Source organism: Zalophus californianus, chromosome 4 (assembly GCF_009762305.2).
Source record: "Zalophus californianus isolate mZalCal1 chromosome 4, mZalCal1.pri.v2, whole genome shotgun sequence".
Lineage (NCBI taxonomy): Eukaryota > Metazoa > Chordata > Mammalia > Carnivora > Otariidae > Zalophus > Zalophus californianus.
In genome coordinates, this window is record NC_045598.1 from 144370788 (window position 1) to 144393620 (window position 22833).

The 22833-nt window shown below is 34.3% G+C and overlaps 1 protein-coding gene across 2 annotated transcripts in view; it reads right to left on the reverse strand.

Moving 5' to 3' along the window:
- Positions 1–22833, reverse strand: part of MMP16 (matrix metallopeptidase 16) — a 279717-nt gene that overhangs the window by 16036 nt on the left and 240848 nt on the right. For both annotated transcript variants that reach the window (XM_027577350.2, XM_027577340.2), the window contains 2 exons: positions 9821–9971; positions 497–612 (listed from right to left, as the gene is read on the reverse strand). In XM_027577350.2, coding sequence (XP_027433151.1) covers positions 497–612; positions 9821–9971 — 267 coding nt within the window. The remainder of the gene's footprint in view (positions 1–496; positions 613–9820; positions 9972–22833) is intronic.

Genomic DNA, 22833 nt, shown 5'->3' on the forward strand with positions numbered 1-22833 from the left:
CTCTCCGCTCTGCTTCTTGCTATTAAGCAATCATACAATCACTTAGCCCAATTGTATTCAGTTGGGATCTTGCCTGTTTGCTGATACATGAAAAATTAAAATCTTCAACATGCATAATTGCCAGGTGTCTTTGTGTCTCAGCCCACACTTACAACATACCTTCCTTGTGACCAGCTCCTGTCCTGTGTATGTCTGTTACTAACTTTATAGGAATTTTAATAGAAAAATAGGTGATGTTACTTTGAAGGTATCCACACCCTCCATTTTTAAAAATTGCCTTTATTTTTTTTCTCATAAACTAATATAAGCTGAGGTTAAAAAACATCTAGAGCATAATATTAAACATAAATCTAGGATGGAAAGTTCATGTAAATATAATACATTATAGCCCTAGTATGGTACTCCCTAATGATTTAATTTAACATAATGAAAAATTAGAATTCATTGTTGAAATATTTAGTAAACTCATGAAATATATAATGCACATGCTGCATACCATTTTCTTTGTGCACAAAGGCTCCTTGAGGAGATTCAGGGATACCTTTCCAGACTGTGATTGGTTTGGGATAGCCAGGATCCATGGTCTTCATTTCTTCACTGTATCTCCAATACCTAAAAAGGATAATAAACAAAACAAAACAAAAAAACACGTGCGTAGGGAAGGAAATTATGTATACACAGTAATAGCTAACACTCATTAAATCCTTGCTATATGCTATCTGTTAATGATTTACAGGACTGATTAAAAACGCTAGAAACACACTGGACACAAACAGCGTTCACTCTATTTCTTGCACATGTTAAAAGTGGGTATTGTTATTGTATATTTATTCAGTCTGCTAAAATTAATTTAAAAATTCTAGCTAAATACATTGTGGTTGCTAGATATATTTACGATTCAAAAAGGTATCGCCAACCTATGGATAAATAAGAGGTCTCATGACTTTTTATAAATCTTTCTTTTTTTTAAATTTTAAGACTTTATTTGTTTATTGGAGAGAAAGAACACAAGCAGGGGGAGCGGCAGGCAGAGGGAGAAGCAGGCTCCCTTGCTGAGCAAAGAGCCCGACGCGGGGCCCGATCCCAGGACCCTGAGACCATGACCTGAGCCAAAGGCAGATACCCAACTGACTGAGCCACCCAGGCACTCTTTTACAAATCCTAGGCAGCAGAGCACTTTTGTTTTTTTTGGAATCATCTTCAGCAGAATCTTGATTCATTTATTCATTCATTTATTCATTTAAGAAATATTTACGGAGTACCTTTTATGTTCCTGGCATATTTTAGGTATCAGAGATATAACTTTGAACAAAACAGACATTCTCCAGCTCTCATCAGTCTTGTATTTTAGGATATGTATGGATTATAGGTAATAAAACAATTTATTAGTAAATACATACTGTGATAGGAGGTGGTAAGATTAAGAAAACAAGCAGATAAAGTTAGCTAGGAATATGGAGAAGCAATTTTAATTAGTGGACAGAGAGGTCCTTTCTTTATCAGACATTTGAGCAGAAAGAAGTGAGGTATAACATATATAGTTTTTGGGAGAAATACTTTCCAGGTAGAGGAACTAGTTAATGACAGTTACTGTGGCAAGCACAAACTTGGAGTACTTAAGCATCCACAAAGAGGCTGGGGTCACTAGTTTATTCTCATAAACTAAAATAAGCTGAGGTTAACATATGGATGAAAAGGTCAGAGTGGGAACCAGAGTCTAAGATTAGATAGACCTTTATACAATAGCAAAGCCTCTGGTTTTCCACTAAGGGATATGTGAAGCCAACACAGATTTTGAGCAGGGGAGCTTCAAGATATGGCTTATGTTTGAAAGGAACATGCTGGCTGCTGTGAGTTAAACAGACTTAAGGAGGTAAAAATAGAAGCAGGGATACCAATTAGGATGTCACTGCAATAACCTTGGACTAGAATGTAAACTGTAGAGTTAATGATAATTCAAGAGATTGGAATATATTTTGAAGGAAACTCCCAAAGAGCTTACTAATGGATTGAATGCAGGATGCGAGAGAAGGAAGTTGAGCATAACTCAAGAGTTTGGGGCCTGAACATGTGGAAGAATAATGTTGCCATTCAGTAAGATAAGGAAATGGGGGAAGGTAAGTTGGGTTGGTTTGAAGAATCATGAGTTTGGTTTTAGATATGTGAATTTCAGGTACCTGCAAGACATCAAAGTGAAGAATTGTTGATGAGGCAATTGGGTATATTGTAGACTTTAGGGCAGGTCTTGACTGGAGTCCTTAGTGTATAGACAGAAGAACAAATAAAAGGAAAACTTGCCAAGAGTCAGAACTCTCAGAACCCCATGCCTTCACAGGGTGGCCCATGAGCCACTCTCACAGAACTGCTAGACATCCAGTGAATAGACTGTAACCAGACCTACTTTGGATCACTCATTATTGTTTAAAATGTTCTAAGAATTAAATGAGTTTATGTCCTGAATGTTCAAAAGGAATGACAAAACTGGGATGAAACCATTGACAGTTTCCAGTATGTTGCATACTTTAAGGCAGGCCTATGATCTATGCATTATCTCATTTAATCACAACAAACCTATGAGATAGTCATCATTGGCCCCTTTTAAGAGAGGAGAATTCTAAGAGGACAATGAGGGTTAGATTTATAACTAGTTCTATCTGATTTTAAAAGTCCCTATTCTTGGGGCACCTGGGTGGCTCAGTTAGTTAAATGTTTGCCTTTGGCTCAGGTCCTGGGACCGATCCCCACATCAGGCTCCCTGCTCAGTGGGGAGCCTGCTTCTCTTCTCCCTCTGCTGCTCCCCCTGCTTGTGCTCTCTCTGTCAAATAAATAAATAAAATCTTTTTTTTTAAAGTCCCCACTCTTTCCTCTGTGCACACCAAATATGTTTTCCAAATTTAAATTTATGTAACAACCTTTTGTCTTCTTTTCCACTAAATATCTCTTAACATCTGCTAAAGCTAATGTTTTACCAACACAGGTTTGGGAAGTGACATACTTAATGCATTATCTTGGGATTAGGCACTTCGGCTGAAATCAGAAAAAAATAGTTTTTATGGTCTTTTCTGGATTTTTTTTATTCTAGGCCTATGGAAGATTCTTTATCTACAGAGTTGTGGGGTTTTGTACACTAGGTTTTGCTGTAATTCCCTAGAAATATCCACTCAAGTAACATGTGGAATATTGGCAACTCTTCCATTTTCAATGTTTAAATGGAAAAGAGAAAAATATTATTTCAGAAAGTATTCCGATAAGTAACCACAAGGCAGATTTTATCCAAAAAGATAAATACCCTCTTATAGGTATTTGTTGCAGATTCTATCACAAGAAGATGAGAACAGATCCGATGGAAAGGTCAGGAAAAGCTTCATGGAGAAGACTGAGCTAATATAAAGGTGACTGGACCTGTCTTTCTGAAGACAAGTAGGCAGAATCATTAGCGTATTGTTCTACCAGTTTTGAAGTATATTTCTTTCACATTTAGTTCATGGGATCATCTGCTTTAAAAATATTTGTGAATATTCTTTTTCACCAAACATTCTGTGATGAGTATAGAATGGTTAAAGTGGTTGAGATCACGCTCAAAATTTCAAGATATCTTCTCTCAAGTAAATATTTCGGTGGGGTTTACAATATACGGCAACTAGTTCCTGCACTTGACCACAAAGAAAACCTCTCAGAGAGAACTAGTCAAATGCCTTATTTTTGGATTCTAAGAAACATTTTTTTCCACATTTTACATCACTAAAATCAGAATGCACTTGACAATAGATACTGTATCAAAGTTTACTTGGTAGGGTTTTTCCCTCCATGATAGATTAAATAATGACATATTTTACAATAAATACCATTTTTAGATATAAGCTATAACTTAAAGTAAGCTTTTACATATTGTTAAGCCAGAAGTTTGGAACAATTAAAAATCCTTGGGACAATGGGATCACACCCTGTATGTGAGTTAAGAAAGATTAACTACATACTTAGAAACTAGGGTTGTTCTCTGAGAAATAGTTGTAACAACGTTCTTGTAACAATACCAATAATTTATGTAGGTTTTTGTAGCTATAAAGTAAATTTATACACATACATTGTTTTATTTTTCATTTAAATCCCTCAACAATCTTTTATATTGCATATTACAGTGTTTTCTGTGATGATGTCCTAAACATAGATTTAGTATGTATGGTCACTCAACTCAGTCAATGCTAGAGCATTAAAAGATAATGATTTAATCACATTTGCTCCTTTGAAATGTTGCAGAGTTGAGACTCTAATGCTGTTGGGTTCATAGTTTAGCATATTACTGTTATTATTTCCCTTGGCAGGGCATTGTTACTCTTACTGCTGTCTCTCAAACTCTTAAGATATATTGCTTGAGTCTAATTTCCTTCTTTTCTCCTTCTGTTCATTCATAGATCCATTGACCCATCAATACTTTTTTGAGCCAGGCACATAAGATTCATAGAGATCACATTTCAAGGAAACATAAATGGAATGTGAATTTTATTACACTCTCTTGTAGGAACATAATTCTGGTATGAATTTATCAGAATTTTTCTCTTTCATCACTAACAGATAATGCAAAACTATAATTTGGAATCATTTCACAATCTCTGAAATACTCAACATAGGCTTGGACCCTCAGGTTATCTGCTGTGTGGCAGCTTTGATATATATCCAGTAAACTTGAATGTGTATAGTTAGAATCATCTAACTATATTCAGAGCTGCCTTATAAGAGGTGCTGAGGCTTATTCATAAATACAGGTTTGCATTTTAATTTCCAACATATTTAAACATATTTTGGTGTAAACAAAAAGCTCATCCCACTGATTTTTTTTCTTCCTGAAAAATGAGCTTAGGGGTTCATTGAGAAGCATATTAACATATTCAGATGAAACCTGTGTAAATGAACCATTTGAGGGGTTACAACTTGGGTATTATAATGGAAAAAATTGGAATTTTGGCAGGAGAGTCAGCAAATGATAAAAGCTATTTTAAGTTCTTCTTCTGATATATCCGTTATCTCTACTTTAGAATTATGACTTTAAATTGCTGATTCTTTGAGAAAAGCATTGTGAATCAATGCTTCAAAATAAATTATAATTAGAAATGAGATGTATTCATCATTTTTTTTTACTTGATCATGGGTTATATCCATAAGAGACAAAAACTGTCCATGTAATGGTATACAACATTTTGTTAAACACTTTCTCTGCTAAGGAAAAAAAAGTTATAGAAAATTCTAGAATGCCATACTTTAATGGGATGTTGCTGGATACTGAATTCAAACTGAACAAAAAGTGGCTCCAAGGGTTATTTCACATGACACAGCCATTTCTTCATCCTACTTTGTCTCATTTCTGTACTACAGAGCCAAGACCACTTGCTTCTCTTAGGTTACACAAAATATAGGACCATTTCTTTTTTTCATACCCAAGTAGTTATACAAAAATTCCACTTTTCAGAAACATTCTTAAACATGTAACAGAATTAGAAATATCAATTTATACTGTGTTGGATGATTTAAAAAACATATTGAGTAATTACTTCATAAACACACAAGTTAAGCTGGAGGAAATAAATATGTTTTTCTGTTTGACTATTAGTGGTAATAATAATAAAAACCAAAGTGGATCTAAATTTTGTCTTTCATTGAAAATATCTTAAAATTCAAGCTTAGAATGAAATATGGCAATAGGGTCCTGTGTATATTTGTGAGAAGATGCTGAGAGATGATTTAGAAACATAGCATTTTAGAGTTAAATGCTAGGAGGATCCAAAATGTATCTGAGTATCAAATTATAGTGTATTAAAAAAAGGGCAAGTAGGAATCTGAGGAACTAAGTTCCAGGCTATATGTAAAATAGTGAAATAGTGGAAATTTTAATCTGACTTTATAGATCTATTTAAAGAGCCATCATTTCAACTATTCTTCTTTAGCTAGCTCTTAAATACTTAGGAGATTTGATGTAGGCCCCTGCTTTTAATACAAATTATGTCAATCATTCTCCAATGTATACCTCAGACTGATCTTTCCACTGAGAAGCAAACTCAATTATCCAAGTACCTACTTGATTCCTCCAGTTGGCATGTAAAACAGGCATCTCAATCTAAAGATGAACATTTCAATCCTTTAATCCCTTTTCCCCAATATTCCTTCCCCTGTCTGCCCTATTTCCAGAAATGGCACCATCTACTCAATTTTTCAGGTGAAAGACCTAGAAGTTAAATTTTCTTTTTTCTCACCCCTAAGATCCAAGCCATAACAAAGACTTGTTCTGATTACATTCAAAATATATCCTGTACCCACCCTTTTTGCTCTATCTCCACTACCACCATCATATCTCCCTGTACTACTCCAGCAACCTGCCAGTTACCCTCTTTGCTTCCACTCCTGAAGCCCATTCTTCACACAGAAACCACAGTGATGTTTGTGAATACATAAGATCATTTCCCTTTCCTGTTGAAAATTCTCCAATGCCTTTCCATTGTACTTAAAATAAAATCCATCTTTGCTATGATCTATAGGGCCCCAAATAATCTGGTCCCTGCTTACCTATTTGACTTCCTGGTTTACCACTTAACTTGCTATTCTCTAGACACAATGTTTTAACTGATTTAAACCTTGCGGTATTATTGCTTTTGCACTACTACGTCATCTGCCTACAATATATTGTTCCAAACAGCTTCATGTGGCTGAAACTTCACCCATTCAAATCCCCACTTTAGTGTCCCCTTCATAAGTGAGGGCTTCTCTGACTTCCACACTAATTTTCTAACTGTTCCTTACTACCCATGAGTCTCTATCACATTGTCACTTTACTTTATTTCTTTGTAGCTTTTCTCAACATTAAAGTTTCAGGCTCATTTACTTGTTTACTGTTTACTATTGTCTCCTTTAATAGAAGTTAAGTGCCATGGGAGCAGAAGCCTTGTGGTCCTTTCCAGCACAGGTCACATCATATGTGCTCAAAATATTTTTTTGAATAAATGAATGAGGGCTAAGCCAGGACTACTATAGAAATCTTAAGGAAGTAGGAATTAGAGCTATTGAGAATGGAAAAGGCTGTCTCATAGTCATACTGTCACCATGGGCAGTTGGGTTTAGAGTAGGATGAATTCCTGTGGAGTATAATTGAGTGTGTCTACACATTGGATGGGACATGAACAAGATGCAGGGCTGACATATGGTAGCACTTGGACCAAATCTAATTTAAAGCTGTGCTTTGTTTGTCTAGCAAATTAAATAAATGATTCTGGTTTTGAGTGCTTTTCTAGTGTATTTGTACTTTCCAGCTCACTACAGTACCCATCACTCCCTACTACTGCCTTACATATTATTGCTGTATCCAGTAGTTTATTTCTTATTTGCCCAGCCCTTTAAAGCAATTGAGTTTTTTATACCTGGACTAGATTACCTCTAAAACCCTTTCTAATCTTAGCCTTGGAGAAATAGAAAGCTATTAATCGACACCCACCCCCCCCAACCCGCCCCGCCACCCTCCTTAAGCAGAAAGAAGGCAGTGGGAGAAAGAGGAGAAGGAAGGACAAAACAATTTTCAGTGTTTTCTCTCAAAAATATACATAGAAAATAAATAAAACATTAAAATTTGGTTAAGTATTAAAAATATAGAGTATCTATAAGGAAGAAAGATACACTGACTTCATATATAAAAGTGACAGCCAAATTGTTGTTTGTTTCTGTTATAGGTAGTTTAATGTCTTGTCCACATATTTTTAATCCAGAATGAATATATTGGTAAATTGTGATTCTGGAATTATAGAATTATGTGAATATGAAGTAATCTGCTTACAAAACATCTATGACTTATGAAATCTTACACAAGATCACACACATGGAAATTAACTGGATTCCTGCTTTTAAATATTTTTAAACCTATAAAACCAATTATTTAGGCAGAGCTCAAAGTATTTCTTCTATATATTTTGCTATATTTGCATGTAGCTTCTCAAGTAGGAAACAAATGAACTAAAACTCCTTTTCCTATTTACTATTGCCTTTATTTTAGTATGAATTTGGTATCTAACCTTCATTGATTTCACTGATTTGAGGCAGTGCGCATTTAGTTTCTAAACTTAATTTTTTCAATAAGTGCTAAATTTTTATATTGGAAACATTTTAAAAGTAATGCCTGCATGTATGAAAAAAATAGGCTATCTGATAATAGAGTGGCAGTTTTTATTACCATCTGTGTAATCCTGTGAAAACTGTTGCATGAAAGCTAAGTTTCATGTTCTGTCCTGCAGAAATGTGTTTTGTCAGCCTTTTGTTTCTACACTTTTCTCCAAAAACAAACAAAAAAACCCAAAACAATAAAAAACTCCTTATTGAACCTGGTCCTGAAAGAGTACATCCAAGCAATTAAATCAGCCGCGGACTTAAACTCTAACAACCTTCAGGGTTGTTATTTTAAAGAATATGTTCTAAATTTGCAGATTTATTTTCATTAGTGGTCACCATGCTGTAGCCAGCAATTTCTTCATTCTTCTACCATACTCTATTACACTTATATCTTGCTGAGAATCATATACTTTTTGTGGCTATAAATAGCATCTCCTTTAATAAAATTTTTGTTTGATAGACCTTTTTTGTTTTGTGATTTTGTAATCATTTAGCACCTTAGTTTCATGATCGTGTATTAAAACATTTTGTTATAGAAGTATATACAAATCAAATATATAGAGAGCTAGCAACAGAATAAATTGAAAAGTATACATTCTTATCCATGGAGAAAAATTATAGGAGTTTTTGGTTCACAGATAAAGCTCAATGTTTGAAATCAATGTTAAAAATTGCAAATTGTAAAATAAAGTTTTTATACTCACACAGTTTTCTCCTAAAGTTGGAGACAGTTTATAAGGTTATACTATGCGAAGATTATATGGCAAACTCAGTACTAGCTAGATGGGCATTAAAGCCTGTTGTTCATATGTGTGTTTATGTGTAAGGATGTGTATTTTTAATTTACTATAAAACTCAGTAAAATGCATACTTAAGTCCTTCTACATACTAATAAAAATTATATTGAGTGTCACATTTGACCCAGCTAGTAATAGTGTAATTAAAAATTTATTTTTCATCTCTATTACTTTTTCTACCTAATATTAATTTAAATTAATAAAAAATATAGACTTCAAGTTGCATTTTATGTGTAATTTATATCAAAGATACACAGGAGTGAAGCTATGTATGCCTAGTAGATGCTACAAGTCATAAGACTAACAGTTCACTTAATTTTTACTAATGCCATAAAAAAAGAAAGGAAAGGAAAGGAAAAGAAATGAAAGAGAGTTGCAGGGAAGAGAGTTTACACTTTAAGCTAAGTGACTGACTTGTTGGTACCTAAATAATTAGCTTCTTAAGAAATAGAACTCATGACTAAACTGAAATTGTTTGAAAACATTTACAATTAACAGCATGCAAAGTATAAAAATTTAACTTTCAATATGAAAGCCAAAAAAAAAAGCCTTTGTGAAAATGTGTTTTTTAAATAAAGTTAAGTAAAATGACAAGAAAATGCATTGTAAGATACATATACATTGCCTACACAGATTTATAGGCATGTTAAGCTTATGCAGAAGAGGAAGAATACATATATTCATAAGAAGGTCATATTATTTAGGTATGTTACAGGAAGATTTATCTTGAATATTATTTAAAAATATGTTAAAATATTTTTGATTTCATTAATTATCTTTATATTCACACAGATTCTTAATCAACAGTCTATTATAGAGTAGAAATATTAACTTCTGTAAACATTAGTTAACCATTTTCCTCATGTGAAATGTGTACTGACCTGTCCCCCTTGAAGAAATAGGTTTTCCCAACATCTTCCCACCAAATGGCTGAATCAATACCATGCGGGGGAATTCCACTTCCAAGAGTAATCAAGTCATGAGGATAACCAGGTTGAAGAGTTGTATCCTTAAATACCCAGTATTTGTTACCTGTATGAAATAAGTGCAAATGCAGAATATAATAATTTAATATCAGAAATTAGAATATATCTATTAATACAGTGAATTTAAAGTAATTTTACATGAAATCCATAAAATAAGTAGTAGTCACATTTGGAATACAGACGTTATTATTAGAAGATTATCTTCAAAAGTGGATAAAATGAGTAACTATTTAATAATATAATTAGAATTTGTGAATTAATTTAAGAAATAAAAAAGATCTACAACTTGCCATAATACAACAATTCTGAATCAAGAATCAGGATTTTTCCTCTAGGAATTAGACATGCTATTTTTATTTAAGGCTAAATCATTACTGTGTTTTGTGCATTCTGTATATCCTCAGGTTGCTTTATTGTTATAACCTTTACTCTATTGAAACACATCCTCTAAGCTGGTCCTCTCCTATTACAAACATTCACAAGTTCCTTTAATCTTAGAAAGTCATCCTCCTTTGACCCTATGCCCTTTTTTAACGGTTATACTATCCCTCTCTTTAATAAGAGCCGTAACCTAGGGGAGGAGAATTCTAACCCTAACCTTGTTTGGAATTGCTAGAGTATGGCAATATTAAGAAGACAAACTTGAGTCAGTTTTATTGCTGTTTTGAAATTACAACACACTTCCTCGTGTCCTGTACCGTGCCTACCACTCCCCTCTTTGGTATGCCTCTCAAGTAGTCTATAACCATTCCTCACTCCACTGAAAACTGATTTAACACTTACTTTCCACTGAAAACTTTTGTTCTAGAGTCAGCAATGTCTTTCAAGGAAATAATTCTCTACCCTTATCTATTGACACAATTGCTCACTTAAATCACTTCTCTCTCTAAGCTGCTAGAAAACCATTTTTGGGGGTGGGGGGGGTCTTTTTCCTCCAGCTGCTCCATTCTGGGCTTTTTCTTTCCCCCCTCAGTCCTTAAATGTTGACATTTCCTAGGGCTTTGTTCTCTGACCTCCTCTCTTCTTATTCTAAATCAGGAGGTAGGAGGTAAGGGTGGGGGTCCCAAACTTAAATACTTACAAGGGCCAGGTAGGAGTGGAGGGAGCAGGCTATTCAAATATTGAGACACTTTAATGAAAGTCAGCAAACATACTTTGCCCTAAATGTCTATCTCCCCTCAAACCCACACCCCAAGACTTCTTCCCCTGGTCCTTCTGGATCTTTCTGCAATTAGTATCTCTTATCACTAACTCCTTCTGGGGTTAGCATCTGGTGAAGTAAAACAGTTAATATCTATTAATATCTGACAAAGTATCCTATGTTCTTTCTGATAGATGTAAGCCTTACTTGTTAGAATATTTCATTACTACTCCTAGATGAGGACTATGATAGCCTGTAGCATTCATGTTACACCTTAAGGAAATAAAAAAAAATTAAAAACATGTTCCTGCCTAAAACAACACAACACAAAGCAAAAATATCATGTTTTCAGGCTAGATTTAGTTAGGTGTCTCTAGTTTGTAACAGGAGTAATCTTATTTACTTCAAGAGCCTCTACTACCATTTGATATCATTTTTAAAAAACAACATTTATTAAGTACCTTCAGTGTCCCAATTATCATGTTAGGTACTAAGGATACTAAAGAGAACAAGACAGACCTGTTCACTATACTGATCATCCTGCATTCTAGTCGATTGGGCAGATGAAAACCAAATATACAAAAATATAATTGTAGTAGTTGAAAAACTACTGGATGCTACAAAGGAAATACATCAGGGGCTGAGAAAAAAGAAATCCCAAGGGGGAAATTCCTTTAAGTAAGGCGATCAGGAAAGTCTCTCTGAAGAAATAACACTTAAACCAAAATTTAAAGAAAGAGAAGAAGATGATATCTCTGTGCTGAATGTCAGGAACAGTATCCCAAGCAAAGGAGTTTGGTATGATTAAAAATGAAAAGATCAGTGGTGTGTAATGAACAAGAAGAGAGTGGTACTGCAAACGTATATGGTAGGTTTCAGTCTTATTTTGAGTGACTGGGAAACCATCAAAGAGATAAAATTAATGGAGGGATGTGATCTGTTTTATATTTTCAAAACATGACTTTTGTCTTTTGTGGAAAATGGACCATAAAGAGAAGAATGGAAATGAGAGGATCCATCAATGGTCTTTTGCAAGAATTAATTGAATCATTCATCGACAACTTAGTAAACTTATTAGGAAGTATTCTAGGCACTGGAGATGTAGCAGTGAATAAGAAAGGCAACACGTCTGCCTCTTGGAGCTTAAATTCTAGGGAAGGGGTATGGGAAAACTGACCTTAAACAAGAAAACAAAGGTAATTTCAGAGAGAAAAGTATTTTAAAGATACAGAAAAAAATACATTAATGTAAAAGTGATGGCGTTGGGTGGAGGGGTTGCTTGTACTGGACACAGGAAAGATCCCTTTATTCAGATGACATGTGAATTGTAATTTACATAATTCAAAAAAGCCAGCACAGTGAATATAGTTTGAAGGGGTAGAAACACCAAGGACAAATGCCCTAATGGGAAGAACCTTGTTAGAGAGCTAGACCACAATGTCGTAGGAATGTGCTAAGGACAGAGGTAAGGATCATGTGGTCTTTGTCAAAATCTAAACTTCATTTTAAGTGAAATAAGAAGCCACCAAATAGTTAAAAAGTTCTTTGCTAATAGCCTGTAACAAGGTGACAGCAATAGTCATGGAAGAAAGAAAATGGAGTCATGCCACATTTTGGAGATGGAATTGATAGACATTGCCTTTGGGCTGGCTGTGGGGAATTAAAAAAAGATAGTAACAAGGATAATCTTCAAGTTCTGACTTTTCTAAACAAGAGAATAATAATGATATAAAATAAGCCAAAGAAGACTGGGGTGTATGGGCTATAAGGGTTTCAAACTGAGAGTTTGAGATGTGAAGTAAGCAACTGGATATGTGAGTTTGAAGATTACAGTTTGTAAGTCACAAGCATAAATATGGTATTTATTAATTTAGGATTTGAAGAAATTATCCAGTGAAGAATATATGGAGAAGATAAAGAGGAACCAAAACTGGGCTTCTAGAAATATATGGCCCTCAAAGAGATCACAAGGGAAGAGGTAAGAGTAGGCAAATGCAAAGGACGTAGAAGAGGCAGGGAGGAAGACTAAAGTAAAAGAAAACCTTAGAAGCCAAAAAAGAGAGTGGTCATAAATGGCTATCTCTAATCCAAATAGCTCTTGAGAGCCAAACAGTATATAGAGCTACCTGCTGGGATTTTCGACAAAGTTGACCCATAAGTTCAAATTTGAACTCATCAAAGGACCGTTCTTCCCGTTTTCCCTATTTGGGTAGATGGCCTGCTAATTACTCAATGCATCACATCAGAAACCTCCCTGTTTATTATGTTTCATATCTGATGGATCATTACATTCAGCTGCTTTGATTTCTAAACTTTTCCTTAAACCTCTCCCCTGCAGTTCATTCTTATTGCCACTGATATAGGTAAACTTTTCAATTATCCCTTCTAAAGGTAATTGTTTTTTTCACAAGCTCTGAAGTAGGTCTCACTATTCTCCATATCTTCTCTCTATATTACCATCCAAGGCTAGAGCCAGTCAAAATGCTGCAGCGTTATGGATCATAGTTTAGGCAGATGAGCAGAGATGAGCAGAGCCATTCATTTTTCTTTCTTGGGAATGTGACCCAGGAAATATTGAGAGACATTCCACTCAGCAGAAGGAAATGCCTATTCATTATATAGTATGAGGCTCGAAGAGCATGATGGCCATAGGCAAGCATACCTTATGAGGATATATAAACTGAGTAACCAGAGAAAGGAACTGAAAGAGAAAAGAGAATGGAGTAGATGCAAAGAGCAAAGCTACAAACAGGGAGAGACCAGGAGGCTTATTAGAGAAATGGCAAGTGTAGCCAGTTCTTGAATGACTTCCTGTTACACACCCGCCCCTAAACTCAATTAATCTGGTTGGGTTTATTTTTCTTTTAACTGAGTAATTATTGTTCGGTTTTAATTTTTGGCCATCCAAAAATCACACAAGGTATGAGATATGCTTGAGCCCCAAGTCTGTTAGCCAAAGTCCTGGCTTTTAGCCAGGGCACCATACTGTCTTCCATCCATGTGCCTTAAGAGCAACACTTTTGTTTTCTAGCTTGTATTATTTCAATAACCTCCTTTCTTATCTCCTTGCCTTCAGTCCCACTTTTATCTGTCTTCCACAAGGTCATTAAAGTGATCTCTCTAAGATGCATACCTGATTTTATCTCTCTTTTGTTTAAAATTTTCAGTGGTTTACCATTGCATTCGGCATAAAACACAAACTCATCTATATGTCATCTCGAGATTCTTCTCAATATGAGTCTCTTATTTCATCTCCATTTCATTTATTTCCATTTCTGGAAAATGGGTATGACTTTTTCAAAACTTAGCTTAACATCATTTCTCTGGAAAGCAGTTACTATCTGAATAAGGTGGGCCTCTTACATTGACAAAGTATGTAGTCTTCCCCTTTACCATATTACTTGGTATACTTTTAGTACATATAACTTAGTGCTTTAATGGATCACAAGGCTGCCACCTGCTGTAGGCTGTGAGCAACCTGAGGGACAAACACTGTGTCTGACACCATTATATATAATGCCTGGAAAGTAGTAGGTGCTTAATAAATGATTATTAATTCAAAGATATATGTTTAATTTTACATGAATAACCAAATATAAGATCAAAACAAAAATGAAAAGGCTACATAAATAACATTGTAGGCCTTAGTCTTGAATCTTGTTAGTAAAGCAGAAAAAAAAATGAGTTTTCTAACCACTAACAAGTCAGAAAATAAAAAGGCATGTCCCAGTATTGTGTTGGAGGGCCATTTAAGTAATTATATTTAACTGTGCGTTGGGAAATACTATCATAAAAATATACCCCTATCCTGAGCCATTGTTTAATCTGAATATTTTCTAAAGAAAAAAATACCCCAAGGGCCCAGATCACTTTCTTGCCAGAGTTAGTGAGACGGAAAATCCAGACAACTGTTTCCCAGCTTGCTCAATATTTTAGTCCTATCTCTGTAGCATTTAAAATAGAAAGTCTTAAAACAATACAATAAAAAGAAAGTTCTGTTCTATGTTAGCCTCTACCTCAGTGACTATTGCATTCTTTCTTTTCATCTCAGTTTTATTTAGGAAAGGATAATATAGTTCCAGTGCCCTCCATGCTTGCTATTTAGAGTAAACCTGTTATCTGCTAAACTCGGTTGGTTATGTCTTCTTTTAAGCAGCAACATTCTATTAAACGTTATACTACTTCTGTTTATAGTTCTTTATCTCTATCCTATCCATGAAAATTTCTTCATACTTTTTCCAGGCCTTGTACAGTGATATCACTAGGCTCACGGATATCCAGGATGCCCTGGTGCAGGTAGCATGAGAGTATGTTCACAGAACCCTAGTTTATGTTTTCCAGGGTTTCTCAGAAGGGAATACTATGTGAAAAAAGAAAAAGAGTACAGTTCTTCCAGGAAATTCTTGTTTTTTTTTTTTAAAAAAGAAAAAAATGTGTTTCAGAAGTACTTCCCTATACTGTTGGTCAAGAGTTTTCAGTCAATAAAAGGGAGAAAGAATGAGCCTCTCACGGTTAATAATCAAGGACTTTGTATAGAAGATTAGCATTCAATTAGCATTTTTCCCCCTGTTGGGAACATACAGCAGGGGATTTTTTTTTCCTTTTTAATGCACTCATATTCCCTTCAAAAAACAAAGCAAAACAGAAAACTCATCAGCAAACATTTCCTATAGAATTATATGATGAGATCCCAGCAGTTATACACAAAAAAATTAAGAAATACAACACCTTGCCTGCTGAGTATTTGTGGCTTAGAATTTAAGAAAATAACTCAACAAAGATTATGAATTACACAGTTAAATCTCCAGGTGTTTATTAATAACACCTAATTAATACAATTATACAATTCCTTTTGTATCTTGATAAGACTTTCACATGACAAAGTTGAAGTAACTTTATTTCTCTTGTTAATATTTTTAAGTATGGGAGATTCATATGCAACTTTTTTTTTTTTTTAACATTGGAGAGGTAGATTTTTAACGACCTTACCATCAGATGGTCTGATTCTCAAGGAAAATATTGCCTCTTTGGCATAATGAAGGCATTTACTGGATTTCCTATGAGGTTCACATATTCTGGAGCAAGTGGAAAGAACTGGTCCTTACTGACATTGTACTTGGCAGAATGCAGAGGAAAATATCAACAAGTCTGAGTTAAAGACAGAGAAGCTTTATAAATAAAAAGAATAACCTCAAAGAATGTTTACCGTTGGAGACAACTTTACAGACCACCTATTCCAGTAATTCACCAATGAGATTCATCCATCCATCCATCCATCCATCCATCCATCCATCCATCCAATGTCTGTTTATTAAGAGCCTCTTATAGCCAGTCACTAAGCTAGGACTGTAGATACCAGTGAAAGAAACAGATTCTTGCTCTTATAAAGCTGCTGGAGCAGCAGAGGAAACAGGCACTAAGCAAATAATCCCTTGAAAAATTTTTAAATTATATGGTTATTCCTACAAGGAAAACTGTATTTTCTAATGACTTTTTAAAATTTTTATCAAGCTAAGATTTGTACATGCTTTTCTAACACCCTTGGACTGGCGCATTGTTACTAATGGGAGTGCACTGTATTGTTCAGATGTACTAGATCAGAAAAATGGTTGAGAATCCAGCCTAACACATTTATTTTACAGGCCAAAGAAGTGAAGTGATGTGCTTAAAAGCACACAACCAATAGCTAATATATTTGTACTACAGTCCAGGTATTTTAATTCAGTGCTCAACTTGCTATTCCAAATGGACTCTCTCAATAGAACACATTTACACTCTGTCTGGCTTTCAGAATTGCGATGATTTTCTGCTTCCTTCCTGCTTTATCAAGTAATCATTCCATATTTATTATTGGAAGTATTTATTAATTAATCCACTGTATTCTGCTCATGCCTTGTTCATTGTATCCTCAGTAATCAGATACCCTTTATAATTTATTAACTAAAAAAATCAACTCTATTTTTGTCTTGTGGAGGCCACAAAACTCTCCTTACACATTTATATTTTGTATCTTTTATTACAACATTGGTTAGTAAACTAGGGCCACCAGTTTTTGTAAATAAAATTTTATCAGAATGCAGTCACATCTATTTATTACATATGGTCTAGTCTGCTTTCACCCTACAATGACAGAGTTTAGTAGTTATGATTGAAAAACCATATGATCCACAAAGCCAAACATATTTGCTATGTGTCCTTCTACATTAAAGAGAACATTAGTTCCTTAAAGGCTGGATTTTCTTCATATAAAAGAAGACTGCACTTAGATTACTTAATAACTATCGTTTATTGGGCTAATTATTGTTCAACATTGACATATTCTTAGAGAACACTTCAGGGATTTAAAAAAAGTAATAAAGAATTAATATTTTTTGTATTAGATTCTATGGCTTAGTGGAACATCAAACAGCCTTGAAAGCAGATAGAACTAAGGGTTGACAGCTCTGCCAATTGTTCGCTGTGAGATCTTGGGCAAGTAACTAAATCTGAATCTTCCTTTCCTATTTCATACATTAGATACTAGCACCTCCCATTCAGAGACCTGGAAATAAGGAGAAATCAAATGTATAATATACCCATACTATACTCAGATCACGGTACCCAATATATGGCACTTACTATTTTTATAGAATGCAATATCCTACTGTTCAAATTTGCTTGATACCAATTCAAATAAATAATATCAATAATAAATGATTAAGTACACTGATCTATGTTAGTGCCAATTATTTGAATTAAGTTCTATATTCTATATTGTTTATAGGCTGCTTACTCAAGAAATTTGAACAAATACCCAACTATGGAGGTTGTACGACTTATTACCAGCATTTATTTTGCCAGGTTCTACAACATCATTTAGTAAGCAGAGAGTTTTGAATATTTCCACAAATGTGGCAGCCACTGACTTGGCAGCTTATTAAACTTCTCTTCAAGAAAGAACTGGCCTATTAATCAACCAAATGCCTTTGGATCTGATAACGGGGCCAAGAAGTCAGCTAAGTGCCTTGGGATGGGCCAAAGCCCTGCTCTTTTTGGGCAGCATCCAGCCAATGACTGAGCATGGCACATCCTAAATCCTGGCCATTTCTACTCTACGTGAGACTCCTCGAACAGGCAGTCTTTGCTCTCGAGCTCCTTGTTTGGTTCGCCAAGACCCTGTCACATCTATAGCATAGTCCAAGGCTTTCCAGGCTAGTCTTGCCTTTTCCCTCTTTGCTTTTCAGAGGCTTACTTCTCTCCTCGTAACTTTATTTCAGGGTTTGCTTCCCAGGGAACTCAAACCTGACATAGTAAATAAGAGGATATGATAAAAATTTTGGAAAATGGAAAAAAAACTAGACACAAGATTTACTGATGGGAAAATATTGTAGTTTAAAATGTGAATAAAAACAGCCATAATAAAAACATATCATGGACTCTTTGAATTGTTACAAATAAGTAGAGGTAAATGATCAAGGAAGATTTTTCCAAATATTATATGTTTGGTCCCTTGGTTCAGATGATTACTTCATGCCAATATATAATATAAACACTAATATTAAAATTCTCTGAATATTATACTTCAAGAAATAGCACAATTCACATGTTAGGAATCTATTTTTGTGTGTATCAAGGCCACTGAATGTAGATTCCTTAATCTAGTGTAGCTCTTTAGGCATAATTTTCCATTACCTCCTATAGGGAAATAAGTAATCATTGCATTCATCTATTTATAGTAGAAGATCTTTCAGGTTATCCATTGCACCATGTAAGAAACAGTGTATTTCTACCTCATATGAACTTCATTAGCACACCCTAAACCTTTCAAGAGTGAAGATTTGCAAGCAGCAAAAGGAAACTGCTAGTTTATAGGAGTATTTGAAATAAAAGAATAATGCAAATTACATAATTTTTAACCAGTTATTTTCTTTGCCACTTTCCAGTGCCACATATTTTAGACAACTCTTCTTTTATGATACACATCTTTTGTATGCCTTCTTATTCCTAACCTTTATTACCCTGCTCTTTAACATCCTAGATATTTTGCTTCCAATTCTATAAATGATTTTTGCCTCTTGAAATGAAACTGTCAAATAGGATGATAAGTACTGCTTAAAGTTAAGTGATAGCAACAATATGAATTTTGAGACCTTTCAACTACTTGATTTTGACTGTTACTGATTTTGACAGCACTGGAATGTTCATTTTAAAAATTATTTTCAGTTCTTGAGAGAATTGTACCAACTCAATTTTCAAAATTTATTTTTGATATTATCTCATAACCATTCAGCCTGAACATGACTAGTAATTGAGAATATAAACATCTGGGTTGATTGTGCTTACAAAATGTTACTCTATTTGATTTACCTGAGTGATGTTAAAATAGCTGACTAGCTGAAATTGTGTGGTTTGTATATAGGCCCACATTCAAATATAAGCAAGCTACACTGAGGGAAACCCTGATTAGTAAAGGGAGATATTATATATTTGCTTCTTAAAAACAGTACACACACATATACATATGTGAGGCAGAATGAAAAAATTCCTTAAAATATGTATCTACTTACTTATACCTTGCTTTATTACACAAAAATTTGAAGGCTCTTAAAGGAAAAAGATGTGATAACATAGTACAACATAACTAAAAAATAGACAAAAATAAGAGTAGGGAAATTAGAATAGAGAGTAAAAATAACCTAGATAAGCAATATAAAATAACAATGATGAAATTATTTCAAATGCGGGCATCAACTTACATTTTACATAGTCATTCCAATATAAATACTTAATTAGAAACTACAGTAATAATCATTGTAAGCAGTAAAGTCTAAGACTAAATTGGAATTAATATTTTAAATATATCTTCAGTAAATGGATTAATTCTATATTAAGATTTAGTTAGTTCCACATTCTACTATTCTCAATGATACTAGAAATACAGCCAAGAAGAGAGGTTGCTGGGAATGAGGCATCTCTGCTATATGGGGACACTCTGCTTAATTATCACTGAGTTAAAGTAAGGGACGGAAACCAGCATAGTGTTAATTTGGGTGCTCATAATTAACATGCTATAGAATAATGCAGGAGCAAAATTTTACTACCCACAGTCGCCAGTGTATTAAATTTATGAAATAGTTACTTAAACTATTCCAACATAAACTGACGTCCTTAGTAAAGCTGTTTTTTAGTAAAGCCGTACTGTGGTACCATTAACATACAATAAATAGCACCTATTTCAGTATATAATATGTTAAGTTTTCACATATGTATCTGTCAAAATATCAATATATCAAAATAGCGAACATATAGATCACCCTAAGTTTTCTCATGCTTCTTTGTACTCCTGCTCAATTCTGACCTGCCTTCAGGCACCTTTCTGTCACTATGCATCAGTTTGCATTTCCTAGAGCTTAATATGAGTACTCTTTTTTGTCTGAATTCCTTTACTGAGCATAATTACTTTGAGCTTCATCTATGTTGTAGTGTAAATTGGTAATTCATCCTTTTTATTGCTAAGTAGCATTTCATTATATGGATATACCAGCTTGATGATCCATTCACCAGTTGAGGATATTAGAATTACTTCTGATTTGGGGTGATTACAAGTACATCTGTTTTGAGTATTTGTGTAGATGTCTTTGGACATATGTTCTCATTTGCCTTGGGAAAATATCTAAGTGCAATGGCTGGATCATACAGTAACTATGTATTTAACTTTTTAAGGAACTCTCAACACTTGGCATGATCAGTGTTTTTAATTTTAGCCATTCTATTAAGTAGGCAGTAGTATCTCATTGTGTGTGTGGGGGTGTGTTTTAAGATTTTATTTATCTATTTGAGAGAGAGAGAGAGAGAGAGCGAGAGCGAGAGCGCACGAGCGGAGTGGGGAAGGGAGAGGGAGATAACCTCAAGCAGACTCCGCACCGAGTGAAGAGCTCCATGTGCAGCTTGATCTCACGACCCTGAGATCCTGACCTGAGAGAAAACCAAGAGTCGGACCCTTAACTGACTGAGCCACCCAGGTGCCCCTCTCATGGTGGTTGTAACTTGCATTTCCCTAATGATTAATACTGGTAAGCATCTTTTTGTGTGGTTATTTGCCATCCATAGATCAACCATGGTAAAGTTTCTGTTTAAATTCTTTGCTCATTTTTATTGAGTTGCTTGTTTTCTTTTTCAGTTTTGAGAGTTCTTTATTTCTTCTGGATACAAACCCTTCATCATATATATGGTTTGCATATACCTAGTCTAAGGCATATTTTTTTATTAAAAGTATTTTTGAAGAGCAGAAACTTTTAATTTTGATAAAGTCAAATTCATCAATGTTTCTTTTATGGATTGTGATTTTGAAATCAAACATATGAAATTTTGCCTAAACCGAAGTCACATATATTTATCTCCTATTTTTCTTCTAGTTGTTTTATAGTTATAACTCCTATTTAGGTTAGGACCACTTAATTTCTGTATATGGTACAAAGTTTGGATTAGAGTTTTTTTTTTTTTTTTTTTGCATATGGATATCCCATGGTTTCAGCATCATTCATTGAAAAGATTATCTTTTTTCCCCTGAATTTCCTTTGTACCTTTGTCAGAATTACTTGTCCATCTGTTCTGTAGTCTGTTACACTGATTTTTTTTTTAATCTTTATGACAATGCCACACTGTCTTCATTACTGTAGCTTTCAAATAAGACTGCAATTCAATTAGTGTTTTAGAAATGGTTTTGTCTATACTAGGTCTTTTGCATTTTGCACATGAATTTTAGAATCAGCGTGATTAAATTAATACAAAAAGCCTTGTGGGGATTTTGATTGTTATTGCACTTAATGTACAGATACATTTGGTGAGAGCTATAACAATATTGAGTTTTCAAACTAATAAGACATATTTGTTCATTTATTTGTCTTCTTTACTTTATTTAGCAAAATTTTGTGTTTTTAGCGTAGAGGTCATTCATGTATCTTTTGGACTGATCTCTAAGTATTTAACATTTTTTGATGCTACTGTAATTTTTTTTTAATTTTCAATTCTTGACTATTCTTTGCTACTTTGTGATGGGAGACAATTTTCCATAAGTCACTTGATTTTCAGCATGTCTGGTGAACAGAGGCAATGACTGCCTTTGCTCTGGACTATATTTTGAAAGATATTTGTATAGCAACAATCTTGGGTTATAGAGTCTGTCTCCTCCACAGCAAAGGAAAAAGATGTGCTTATTGTCCAGTATAATAAAGAAAATGTCTCCCTTTGGGATAAAATTTAAAGAAGCTTACTGCTCATTATGAAATATTTAGGTTCTCTAAGCTTGTGGTTCCTCTCCTGCAATGCAACTGATTATATGTACAGGATTCACCTGGTCCTCTTCACAACACCCTTTGGGAATCAGGGGCTCAGGGGACTCATACAAATGCCTTTGTCTCTGTCTTCTTCTCTGACTTAGGAATCCTGTGTTTCTACCAACATCCATGAAAGTGAGCTTACAAATAGGGTAAAATTTCAGACCCTTCACCAGTTTTTGAAAATATAGAGAAATACAATTATTTTTTGTATAATGGTCTTATATCTTGCAACCTTGCTAAATTCACTTGTCCGTTAGAGATAATGCGTTGACTGCATCTAATTTTCAACATGGACAGTCATACTGTGAATATCATTTTATTTATTATATATCTTGCCTCATTATGCTACATAAAATCTCCAGTACAATAATAAATAAAATTGATATGTGACATCGTTGTCTGTCCCCACTCTTATGCAAGAGGTCAGATGCTGTGAATTTTTCCTTATT